At 39.1% G+C, this 13480-nt stretch overlaps 1 protein-coding gene across 3 annotated transcripts; it reads left to right on the top strand.

Moving 5' to 3' along the window:
• The first annotated feature begins 777 nt into the window (after positions 1–777).
• Positions 778–13148, top strand: MRLN (myoregulin). 3 transcript variants are annotated; one of them, XM_077894297.1, is made up of 4 exons: positions 778–1043; positions 1743–1850; positions 11527–11645; positions 12919–13148. In XM_077894297.1, the coding sequence occupies exon 4, from the start codon at positions 12930–12932 to the stop codon at positions 13077–13079; it is 150 nt and encodes a 49-aa protein (XP_077750423.1). In that variant the 5' UTR covers positions 778–1043; positions 1743–1850; positions 11527–11645; positions 12919–12929; the 3' UTR covers positions 13080–13148. The 3 variants fall into 3 exon arrangements, with proteins under 3 accessions (XP_077750423.1, XP_077750422.1, XP_077750424.1); XM_077894296.1 differs by lacking the exon at positions 1743–1850; XM_077894298.1 differs by lacking the exons at positions 1743–1850; positions 11527–11645.
• Positions 13149–13480: the final 332 nt, after the last annotated feature.

The raw sequence follows: 13480 nt of genomic DNA, 5'->3' as shown, positions 1-13480 counted from the left end.
CCTTTTAACGTTTCAGACAGGCAGACCCTGTGTTTAAAATAATTTAGGTCTGAAAGCATACTGTTAATGATCCAAACACTTACCATCAATTGTTGGGGACAAGGGAGGTGTATTGTTTTGGGGCTTTTTTGACATATAATTTTTCAAAACGAGCAGCCAGGTTGTGATGCGCTATCAATTCTTCAGACCTCAAGTCTACTGGTTCCCTTTTATAATACTATTCTGAGATCTGTTCCCCTTCCCCTCCCTGCCCACACATACACTTCGCTTATACACTTTTCCTGGGATTGTTTTGGGTTCCTTAAGGGGGGAGAGACTGATTTGCTCACAGGTAAACAGATCGCAAAATGATAATGTGCCTTTGAAAATCCATTTGCTTATATATTTTATAAAGAGAGGGAAGTCAAAGTAAACAAGGCAAAATGTATAAACTTGAAAAGATATTCAGATATCCATGGAAAAGAATTGCTCAGAAGTGGGATGCCGGGTGGCTCAGTGGTTGAGAGTCTGCCTTCAGCTCAGGGTGTGATCCCGGGATCCTGGGATTGAGTCCCGCATCGGACTCCCTGTGGGGAGCCTGCTTCTCCCTCTGCCTGTGTCTCTGCCTCTCTCTCTCTGTGTCTCTCATTGAATAAGTAAATAAAATCTTAAAAAAAAATTGCTCAGAAGAACAAAGGATGGTATAACATTAAATGAGTCATGGTGTTTTCCAAGAGAGTCAGATGACATTTTTGTTAGTTATTGTTTAATTCTCAGAACATTTGACATAAGGGTCTATTGATTGCTGGGCGGGGGAGCTAGTTGTTTGAGCTCCTGTATGGGCCTAAGGATATTTTTGTTATAATTTATCCCACCTGTGCCCGTCAGTTCCTTTCCACTTGCCTCCTCCCGTGACAGTCTGGCTCATGTTTCTTCATCAAGCTCTCAGCCAGTTATTAATAACAGCCCAGCGAGTCTCCTGATCTACCTAGAGCATATGGTGTTTTTCACAAAAGAGAGATCCTCTCCTTGACTTTGGACTTCGCTTATTGAGCCCCTGAACAGTAAGTTTCGGTTTTTAAAATATGTGACATTTTAAAATGTTGATGTGGGAGGAAAGTTTAGTATAACTCCTGTTTGCCTGTGGTAGGGGGAGACTATAGTAAGCTAAAACTTAGACGCCTGCAGCCAATTTCCCCTCACTGGGTTTCAACATCCCTCCAATTTGTACGAGGCTGGTTGCACAACAGATTAATGAGTTGGAATTCTATTCCTCTCATTTCCTTCTGGCTAAATGAAGGTAGGAGAAGAAGCTAGGATTAATAATTCCTAAATGACTCGGCCACGCCTGGTGGTAGGCTTGGTATGCCTGTCACTGCAGTGATTGCAAAGGGAAATCTCACACAGGGAAGGTACATTCATGGGGAGCTGCACAGGAGGTGTGGGTCTGGTCTTTCTACCATGTTTGAGCTTTGGTTCAGACACGGCACCTGTCTTGTTCCAGTGATTCATTGCCTTCTTGTTTTCTTCCAGCTGAAGGCTTTGTCTTTGCAGCCTCCTTTATAATGGTTGCTTCTGAGAGTCCTGAAAAGTAGGTCACTGTGTTTTCTGTCTGGAAAAGGAGGACCTTGAAGCTCAGAAAGGCCAATGCCCTGCTCCGTCCTTGTGAGCTCAGCTGAAACCAGACAATCCAGTCATTCTTCAGGACCAGGGACTAATGCAGCTTCCTGCTTTGGTTACGTATATTCATTGCTCCTGAACAGGTGCATCACACTTCTCAACAGAACGTGGAAGGGAGGTGTTACCACAAACGGGAATGAGGTAGATGCTATCCTGGTGTTGAGCCCTGGCTTGGAGCACTAACAAATTGTGTGAGTTTAAGCAAGTACCTCTCTGAGCCTCAGTTTCCTCATTTGTAAAATGAGAGTCATAAGCTCTTTTAGAAGGGATTGGGTTGAACTCATAATGTGTATAAGTAGCCAAGTATAGTAACATTATTTATGAAATCCCTCACTGGAATTTGTCTTTAATCTTCTATTTTTAAAAAAAATATATTTTATTTATTTATTCATGAGTGACACAGATAGAGAGGGAGAGACAGAGGCAGAGGAAGAAGCAGGCTCCATGCAGGGAGCCCGATGTGGGACTCAATCCCAGGACTCCAGGATCATGCTCTGGGCCAAAGGCAGAGGCTCAACTGCTGAGCCACCCAGGTGTCCCCTGAATCTTCTTAATTGCCTCTTGTTTGTTTCAGATTCAAACCTAGAGCCCCCAGTGTGGTCTTTGATGGAAAATATTAATCTAAATGGTAGAGACAATGGAGGGAAGTGTGCGGGATGGGCAAAATGGGTAAAGGGCATGAAGGAGGGCACGTATTGTGATGAGCACTGGGCGTTATATGGAAGTGATAAATCACTAAATTCTACTCCTGAAACCAAGACTATGCTATATGTTAACTAAAATTTAAATACAATCTTGGGGAAAAAAAGAAAGAAGAAAAAAAAGCAAATGGTAGCAACAATAATTGGTTTCATCTTTAGGCTGAGCAAGCTGTGTGGGTGTTGAGGATAGGCATTGGAGGATGGCATACCTAGCAGTTCGGGACATCGGGCTATAGCTAAGATCAATGAAGTTGGCAAACCTCCCAAAACAATTTCAAAGTGTAAGCTAGTATTTTCATAAACTGGCCTGTTTTGCCAGTATTCTAAAATTTCCCTTTTGGTTGTGTGCTTCTGTGGCTAGAAGGGACTGGTTCCTCCCCATTGCTGACTGGACTCATGCCTAGATGAGAGTTCCTGCTTCCCAAAGTGCCCCCCTATCATTCAGGAGATGAGATTTTTGCTTTGCTCTACAAGCTTTCACTATGCACACATTTATTTAACTCCTACTGTGTGCAAGACATAGTGCTGGGTGAGCAAGACATCAATAAGCTCTGAATAGGGCAGCCCGAGTGGCTCAGTGGTTTAGCGCCACCTTCAGCCCAGGGCGTGATCCTGGAGACCCAGGATCAAATCCCATGTCAGGCTCCCTGCATGGAGCCTGCTTCTCCCTCTGCCTGTGTCTCTGCCTCTGTGTGTGTGTGTGTGTCTCTCATTAATAAATAAATAAAATATTTTTTTAAAAAAAGCTCTCTCTCTCTCTGTGTCTCTCATTAATAAATAAATAAAATCTTTTTTTAAAAAAAGCTCTGAATATAGTAGGAGAAAGAAGTCAGTTCATGAGTAACTCTGATACAAGTCATAATGGGCTTGTTCCATGGTACGTGAGAAGTACAGACAGGGCCCAGATTTCACAGGGTCTTCACACCCAAGACTGATTCACCAAAAACAGGCATTTTTGATTAGACTTCCCCTTGGAAGGCTATAAATTCTTGGAAAATAGTTCAGAGATTTTCAGGGTTCCTCCTTTGGTCCTTTTTTGGGTAATGAGCTGGTGAGGTGTAGAAGAACAGCACCTTAAGGCTGCATCTCTTTTTTTTTTTAAGATTTATTTATTTATTCATGATAGACACAGACTGAGAGAGAAAGGCAGAGACACAGGCAGAGGGAGAAGTAGGCTCCTCTCAGGGAGTCTGATGTGGGACTCGATCCCACATCCCGGGATCAGACCTGAACCAAAGGCAGGCGCCCAACTGCTGAGCCACCAGGCGTCCCAAGGCTGCATCTCATCCTCACCTTTCTACCCTCCCTCCTCAATCCCCCCCCCCCTTTTTTAAAAAGATTTTATTTGAGAGAGAGAGAGCGCATGCACACACATGAGCAGGAGGAGGGGCAGAGGAGGAGGGAGAGGGACAAGCAGACCTCAACTGAAAGGGGAGCCTGACGTGGTGTCTCAGGACCTGGGATCATGACCTGAGCTAAAGTCAGACACAACCTACTGAGCCACCCAGGCGCACCCCCCACCATTACTTATTATTGAGCACCATTTTGTTCTAAGTCCTGTGCTAAATGCTGGAAATATATTTCTGCCTTTAAAAAGGTCACAGACGTTCATTTAACTTGAAATTCTGTTCTCCCACCCAGCCATCTACCTTCTCAAGTTAAACTTGACTCCAAAAAAAATACTTAACTGGTTTCAGAAATCAAATCTGCACCTTCATGAATCAAAACTTGCCACTGGTGAATGCATGCAGAGTGTGTGTTGCAGAAAATAGATCGAAAGATTTTTCCAGATGCTTTTTAGAACTCCAAAGGGCCCAGACATTCCCCACTCTCCTCCACACACCAGCCCCCAGCCTGGAGTAGCAGTCTGTTGGCCACTATATGAATTCTGCAGATAAAAAAAAAAAAAAAACTAACAAACTCCCTCAGTCTCACTCCCACTACCTCACACCACAGGGGCAAGAACACGTGTCTGGGCTTCTCCTGAAACCTTGCAGTTGATCCCTGGCCAGGCTCAGGGCAGTTCATCTGGCCTTGGGTGAGCGCACTACAGCTGTGATTCATGGAGAGGGCTGGGGAACTTGACAGGGAGAAGCTTGATAACATTTTGATTATTTTGGTGCCAGAAGATTTCCTAATGTTAAGTGCCTATAAACTGGGCGATTTATATCTTCTTGGGGGTAGCGCACAATCTCCTATCTGGGGCAGGAATGTGCCAATGGGAAATCTCAACCTTCAGAAGTCTTGGTAATGGATGATTAAGAGGAGATGTTTATGTGTAGAAAAAATAGTTCATTTTAAGGCCAAGATATTTACTTAAACCTTTCGAGGCAGGGTCAGTGGTGGCCAGGGGAGGCTCACAGCGCAGAGGCCTTGACATAGAAACAGAGCGTAAGAGGTAGAGTTGAAGAGAAGTAGAGTAGATCTACGCAGGTCTGGGGACCCCTCCAGCCCACATGCCTGCATGCCTGCCTCCACTTCCAGGGCTTTCCACCTCCAGGTCCATTTGTTTCCTCATCAGCCTCTTCTCCCCATGGATGGGCTGTGGGGAAGGGGCCATCCTTCTGAGCCCCCAGCCTCACTGTAACACCCACAGCCCCATCAAGCGCCAGGCAGCTTGCTGGGCCCTCAGCTTACCTCCTTACCAGTCCTGAGACACTGGAGTGCCTCAGGCTGTGGAGCCAGAAGCCCTTCACTCAAGTCCCTGGTTATCCCCGGTGTGTGACCTTGAATAGTTGATTTAACCTCTCTACTCCTCAGTTTCTCCAACCAAGGAAATAGGAGCGCTAATTACTCACCGTATAAGATTATAGGAGATTACAATCAAAGAGTTTGTAGGCCTTTCCTAATGATAGTTATGAATAAAATCCTTTCTTTTTTTTTAAGATTTTATTTGTTCATTCATGACACACAGAGAAAGAGAGGCAGAGACACAGGCAGAGAGAGAAGCAAGCTCCACTCGAAGAGCCCGTTGTGGGACTTCATCTGGGGACTCTGGGATCACACCCTGAGACAAAGGCAGATGCTCAACTGCTGAGCCGGCCACCCAGGTGTCCCATGAATAAAATCCTTTCCATTCCCTGCAAGACAAGCATTATCTTTGGGTGGCAGGTGAGGTTAAGTGCCAGGTCCAAAGCTACGGGGTAACACCGACTAGAACCAGGATCTAAAACCAGTTCCATCCAGCTCTAAAGCCAAAGCTCTCTCCTCTCTCCGCTTTGCTGACTGACCGTCTGTGACAAAGCACATGTTTTTGTTTTCAGTCGAAGTCCACTTTGTCAAGTTCTGGCCTGCCAAGTGTTTCAGTTTTCACTTGTGACTTTATTTTGGACTCTCTGGTCTGACCCTGGCCCGAATCAAAGAAACTGGGAGGTGATGAAGGTAGCATATCTCCAAATAGCCAAGTGAAATGCAGAATCCCATTTATCTCAAATGTCAAAAATTTGCTGAGGCAATTATGATGGTAGTTGTGAAAAAAAGTAGCTGTGGAACCTCAGACAAGTTGCTGTACTTCCTGTATTTCTCCGGGCCTCGTTTGTCCAATGGGAAGTTTACAAAATTGCAAATATCTTTTCCAGTGCCAACATTCGTGTCATATTTCAGACCTTTTACTACTATTGTTTTTCTTAGCTGGAAAGAGAAAAATCTCTTTGAAATCATATCTTGAGCAGGAAACAAGGTACAACAATCATTCTGGCAGTCATTTAAGTGTAAAGCCATATGCCATTTATTATGATTCTCATTCAACAAGCTTTCTCTCACACAAGACACATAGCATTGATGAATTAATTTCTCAGATGTGTGTTAAATTTCCTTTCTCACATAATTCAGCTTTGAGCAGAGTCTAATGGAGCCATCACTAGTTCAAAAAATGTAATTTGAACTCAAATTTTAGAAACTTACATAACACACAAAACCCATTTATCATTGAATAGACTTGAGTTTTTAGTTAACTTCTGAATGACTCAAATTTGAAGAGTCTCCTGCTCAGCCACACCAGCATCCATTTCTAGAGTCCTAAGGGGACAAATCTCCATTATGCCATAGAAACGGTAGCCATCCTAACAGGACATTCCTATCCTAAAATCCCATATTGCTGATGCCAAATTTTTGTTGCCTTCCAACAACTTGACATGGTTCCCTAATTACAAGGAAAAAACCAATACAGAAGCAAAGACATCAACACAACATAACACCCATATGATTTCTCAAGTTTCTAAAAGATAATTTTATTGAACATAAACTTTATAGGAAAGAGACATTTTCTGTATAGAGACAAAGAGAAAGCACCCAACTTTGGGATTTTACTTTTTAAATATATGCTGGAAAAGTTTGACTTAATATATGTGTTTTTCTTGCTGTAATTATCATGTAAACAAAATGAACTTTCAGTCTTCCGAAAAAGCTCTTACTTTAAGTGCAGTTGTTAAATCAATATTTGTTGAAAATGAATTGGTGTCAGATACTGTGAGGTACTGGCAACCAGGGTGGATAAAGCCATTCTTACTTTCTAGTAAAATAACAGCAGTCTATGGGGTGTTCTATGCAGACAAACATAATACAGTGTAGTGAGTGGAAATATTATAGACAAGCTGGCTTTAATTTTGCCTGAGAAAGTCAGGATGAATCACTGAGGAGGTAATTGCATTTCAAAGGTGTGTGACAGTTTTGTGTTCAGGTGTTTAAAGAGAACCCAAGAATGATTCATTCAAGGATACCATCTAGGAGGTAATACACTAGATTAGTTACAGTAATATTTACCAGTGCTTAATACAGGTACTTGTTAGGCACAAGTATCATCTCATTTAATTTTCATACTGTCCTAAGACATAGGTACTATTATTTTCATCCGCATTTTGTAGAAGTGCTAACTAAGGCACAGAGAGTTGATGTAACTTGTCCAAGTTCTCATGGAAGTAGCAGATCTGAGTGAAATACCATCAGTCTGATTCCAGACTCACCGCTCAACCACCATGTCCTGAAAACATTCTTGTTATTTTTTTGTCCAGCTAACATTAGGAGATCAAGGGGAAAAATGTGTCAGTCAAAGGTTGATCACTGGATAGATAAGTAATGATAAACAAGAATAAAATTGCAAATAAAAAAGCTAGTAGGATTTTAAAAACTTCTACTTTCAGCAAACCTAGTTGCTAGATAGTTAGCTCACATTGGTGGTCTGTGAATGTCCCATTTACAAAAAGCAGATTATTTCGATTTGGGTAAATGAACAGCTGGTTGTTGTATAGCTAGCCTGGCAAATTCAGGGTTATCTCGCCCAGAAGGGTAGTTGCAAGACTGTCCGTTGCATTATTGACCAGTAGTTCACATAATGCACAAAGGAGCCAGGACCAAAGGAAGAGCATGTGGAACATGTGGATATTTGCATTTCAGTATGGTCAATTTGTACCTTAATATAGATCTTTTCAAAAGTAACTTCTTGTTTGAAAATATTAATAAATATATGTAGTTGAAAGATGGTGCCAACTGGAATCCTGGGTTAGTAGAATCCAAGATCCAGCACAGAAAACTTAGTGGCTATGGATAGTTGCTCTATGTTTTAATAGCATATAACCACAGCCTAACACCTGCTAGACCCTCAATAAATGGTAATTATTGTACTTTAATTAAGTGACCTATTAAGTAAAAATGGACAGATTTCAATTTTGTGTCATTTTCCAACTGATGTCTCTAGGGAACTTTGCTCAATATTATCTTGACTGTTAGATACTGATGGAAACAGGAGTAGGATTAGCACATTCTTGTCAAAAAAGAAAATATTTTTGAAGTATGACCCAAGAGATTAAGACTATAAACTTGCATCCAACGAAAAGTGTTTTCTTTTGATTAAAAAAGAGACTTTACAAAGTATGTTCTGTTCTTTGTCTTGACCAAGAATCCACACCTAATAAGGGGAAATAGTAGAGGGAAAGAAATTGAAAAAATGGTGAAGTCTTACTGGGGGGCCAAGCCATTTAGCAAATCCACTCTTATGGTTGCAGAAGTCAGAGTTGATTTGAGAAGCCCCATTTTACATTAAAAAAAAAAAAAACAAGATTGTAAAGGTTTTAAAGGCAAGAGCCTACAAGATGATGGCAGGAGGAAGAAGAGGGAATACAGTGAAATTCAGCTCCCAGAGACTGAAGTTTATTGCTACTTTCCATTTGTCCAACTTACTTTCTGAGATACCGCTTTTCAACCACTCAAGAAACAAGGAACAGATCACTCTGAATTAGATTATTTGGGCTTTTCCTGGAGTCAAAAGATAAAATAAGTACAAATTTAAAAAAAAAAACAACTAGATAAGACAGCACAACATTCGATAAAATAATAAATTGGTGCCCAGTGCCTCCTGGAAATAGGGAAAAGAAACATAGGTAGAAACATTGCAAATGAGATGATAAATTATTTACAGTCATCTGAAATTTCAACATGAAGTATTATTAAGCCCAAAGTAATCTGGGATGTCTTATATCAGAAATTGGAGGTTATTTTAATTATGACTTTTAAATACCAGGTTCAAGATAAGATCATGGTCTTGAGACAGTCACACTCAATATGTTCTAGCATACTCTTAGAAGTGTCCTACTTTGTTTGAAATTTATATTCTTGGTACATGTTGTATCCAATAAAAAAGACACTAGGAATCATTTTCCCCCTAAAAATTGCTGGTGTTAAATAGCTTTTCCCCAAAAAAGAATGTCAGTCCAATCCCAAAGAAAAAACACCTGATTACAAAGCTTCTAGTTAAGTAAGAACTAATCAAAATGTAAATCAAAGTGTAATGACACTCATAATTGTAATCCACAGTAAAATCTGAGCATGTTAGTAAGCTTGTGGTGATACAAGTCTGTGTCCTTCCAAAGATTACATCTAGAAGCAGATCTATCATCAAGTAGAAGAACCAAATAAGAACCACCCATATTCCTGTTGATCATGAGCATTTTGAATGAGACAAGAACATGTTCTTTAGCAAAAGAAATTTAAAATGAACTCAAGGAAAGTTAATTTTATTAATGAAACTTTTTAATTGAAATAATGTAATTTATACTTTTTCACAAAAGTTACATATTTTCATTAAAATGTTTCAAGGATAAATCTAATTTTTCCCAAGTTCATATTTGTTTAAATGATTGGTTTGGCAAAATAAAATCAGTATATGTTACTTTTCAATATATGGAGAAGGAAGAGGCCTGGCAGTTTTGAAACTACTTTCCTTATTTTCTAAAATTATATAAGCAAGTAATGTCCTTTTAAGTGAAAATGTGAGAAATAGAAACAGCAAGAATAAAAAAAAAAATCACATATAGTCTTTCCTTCCAAACTTGGCCTCTGTGATCATTTGCAGATATTTCTTAGTTTTCTTTTTGTATTTCAGTTGTGAAGGTTAATATACATATAGAAAAGCACATAAAACTTATATATACAAAAAAAAACTTATATATACAGTTTAATAAGTCATTAAAAACTGATTGTCAGTGTAACCACCACCCAGAGCAAGGAATAAAACTGCTGGGAGTGCCTCAAACTGACTATCCCTTCCCTTACCCTCACTGAAGTCACCCCCTCCTGATGTATGGTAGCCAATCCCTTGTTTTCCTTGATAAATTTACCTTCTACACTGTTGCCATCCACATATGCACCCCAAACTTCACACTTTTTAAAAAATGATTTATTTTATCTGTTTTAGAGAGAGAAAATGTGGGGAGAGGGGCAGAGTGAGAGGAAGAGAATCTCAAGAAGACTCCATACAGAGCACAGAGCCTGAGGTGGGGCTCAATATCATAACCCTGAGATCATGACCTGAGCTGAAATCAAGAGTTGGACGCTTTAGCCAACTGTGCCACCCAAGCACCTCTTTTGTGCCTTGCCTTTTAAAAGTTCAATATTATGATTGTAAAATTTATCCCTGCTTTTGTATGGAGCTGTAGCTTAATTTTCATTACTGTGTAATATTCCACTATATGTATGAATTTATCTATTTATCTTGGGCACCTGGGTAGCTTCTAAGTGGAGAATATTATGAACAATGTGTGTCCTGGTGCAGATATCCCTGCATCAGGTGTATACTTAGGAGTGTAATGGGTGATCATAAGGTATGGGTTTTAATCATATTTGAATAAACATAATTTTCTAAGTAGCATTTTTATTATTTTGGAGTTGTAATCACCATCATTATATTGAATAAATAATTTCCATTTGTGACGAAATATTATAGCCTGGTCTTTTGTAATGAATTTACTCCTTTGGACACCTGGGTGGCTCAGTGGTTGAGCGTCTGCCTTTGGCTCAGGGTGTGATCCTGGAATTCTGGGATGGAGTCCCACATTGGGCTCCCTGCATGGAGCCTGCTTCTCCCTCTGCCTCTGTCTGCCTCTTTCTCTGTGTCTCTCATGAATAAATAAATTTAAAAAAATTAAAAAAAAATTTACTCCTCCACTTTCTAATTTGCTCATAAAAGTGATACAAAATCTTAAAATTTATAGAATTTATAGCAGACATACAATCACATGAACTATGGTCTTATGTAGACAGAGAAGTTTTGTTTGTTGTCCTAGAAGATATTGAAGCAAATATGTTCTAAATAAGTTTTAAGGAAGTTTTTTGATTGAGTTGTGTTTGACCTACAGCATTACATAAGTGTAAGGTATAGGACACATTGATGTGATACATTTATATTGCAGTATGATTGCCATAGGAGTATTAGCTAACACCTCTATAACACCACATAATTATCATTTCTTCTTGTGTTGAAAGCAATTAAAATCTAATCTCTTAGCAAGTCTAATGCTTATAATAGTTTTGTCTATAACCACTGTACTGTGTATTGGGTCTTTAGAACTTACTAGTTTCAAGTATGTGTCTTTAAACATTTCTCCTCTTCTCCCACCCCTGAGAAATGTTGTTTTAAAAACATGGTGAATGTTTGCCCTGCCAGGAAAACTCTAGAATCCAGCTTAATGTTTCTGTTAAAGGTTCAGTGTTTAGCTGTACAAATCTGTGATAAATTAAAATTAAACTGTCATATTTTCTTTCCAAAGTCCACTTTTTGACATCTTCCTGACTTCGTTGGAAGTAATTTTAGAGTTTCTCCAAGCAGGCTCTCTGCTGCTCCACTTGGTATACTACCTCACTTTCCAGTAAAACCTTTTAATGTGCTTTGACACAGGGACCAAGGTTGCTAAGAGACCACCCGTGCTGAATGCACTTTGTCCTAGCAAGAGCTTACAGTTTACCAAGAGAAAACCAAGGAGCAGGGTTATCTACCGCTACCTGGGATTAAGGCAGGTGAGAAATGGGTTTCTGCTCACTCATCAGTCCTTGACAGCTCCCTGGTCTCTCCCAAACTTCCTATTTTGGTCTCTTTCTGTTGTTGGAGGAAAGTAGAGGTGCCCCTCAGGGCACAGATTAAACAAACATAAACTGGAGGCCATGGCCATCACAGCAAAGGAGAATCACTTTGCAAACCCATGAATTATTTTCACTCCTTGTTTCTGAAACATAGGCCAAAGGAATTGTTGAAAGTCCAGGAAATTCTAGGTGTTTACTGTGCTAGTGCCTGCTGTGTAATTTGGGCCATACCATTCCCTTCTCCAGGAACGGGGCTAGTTATTACAGAAATTAACCAAGATTGCTTAAATGGGAGAAGACAACACTGTATAAACCTCATCTGTTCCCCTCTCTCTTACAACTCAACCTGCCTTTTTGGTTTTTGGGTGAAAGTAGCAAAAAATATTCTTCTACCCCAATATTGCTTCTTTTTCAAAAGTATTGATGCTCCCTTTAACTTGACTGTATAAAAGGAACTTTGATGCAAGTCTTTGAAAACTACTTGATTTATTTGACCTTGAATTCCTGAAAAAGGAGTTCAGAATGGTTCTAAACTCCCTACCTGACAGGCATTCGGTAAAATGTTCCAACAGTGTGCTAAACAGAGCTCACATTAATACATAACACTTTTTGAAATTCCTGTTATTTAAAAAACTGTTTAACACAGAAATGTGGAGGAAATTAAATGTTTGATATCTTATTAGGTGACCAAACTGATGAGAGGGGATCCCGAGGAAAGATCAAGATAATGAAAAAGACCTTTTGTTTGTTTAATTAAAAAAATATTTTATCACCTGCCTTCTTCTGTGTCTTCAAATTCACATTTCCTGGTGATGTTGCCGATACAGGTTGGAAGAATGGCAATTTCACTGATGCCAACAGAAATGATGGTAAAGGTCTTTGCAGATAAGATTTCATAAGTAATTACTGATAATGACAAGAGAACAGTCGTTTTAATAGTTCCTTGAGTTGTTTCTCTTCAGAAAGCAAGCATATTTGACATGTAGAAAAATGTATGATTATGACATAAAGTGGTCAAAATGAGTAGGTGGGAAATAATTTAATTCATTAGAGGGGAAAGTATTTTACTTTATTGTTGGGTTACAGGTGTGTATAGATGTTCCCTCATCACTATTTCTTTACAGTGCAAATATTCCATTGAGTTTAAAGAATCAAGATTATAAACATGTTTATTTCAGGGTACTTTTCTTGTTTTTTTTTTTTCCCCCAGGGAGCAAGAGCATGTTGGATATGATGTGTAAAAACTGGATATTAATATCTACTACGATTCCCACAAGTCCAGAAGATGAAATTGTTGGAAGACTTCTAAAAATTTTGTTTGTTATCTTTGTTGACTTTATGTCTATTATGTATGTCATTGTAACTTCCTAAAGAGCAGACTTCTCTTGCTTTACATGTAAATTTCACATTAATTCTGCTGAATAAAAATTTGTAGTTTAATTTGTTGAGTGATATTATTCTGATCTCCACTTATTCTAGAAGCTAAAATGATATTTCAATAAAAACAATATCATGCATTGCTTAGTACCTTAGGGTTTATAAAACACCATAAAAATTGACATTTTTCCCCCATAAATCTACACAACTGAGTCCTAAAACTTCTTGACTTTTAAACATGATTGTAATTTGATAGATTGACTAAAATTTATAGGTATAATTATGGGTGATTTTTTTCAGGATGCATACCTACATGAAATTTTATATGGTTCTATTTTTAACACATCAAGCTTAACATATGATAATCTTTCCATACAATATGCCAGTAGTTTACT

Source organism: Canis aureus, chromosome 4, assembly GCF_053574225.1.
Source record: "Canis aureus isolate CA01 chromosome 4, VMU_Caureus_v.1.0, whole genome shotgun sequence".
Taxonomy (NCBI): Eukaryota; Metazoa; Chordata; class Mammalia; order Carnivora; family Canidae; genus Canis; species Canis aureus.
Note: the sequence above shows the minus strand (reverse complement) of the source record. Positions and strands in the feature narration are given on the sequence as shown.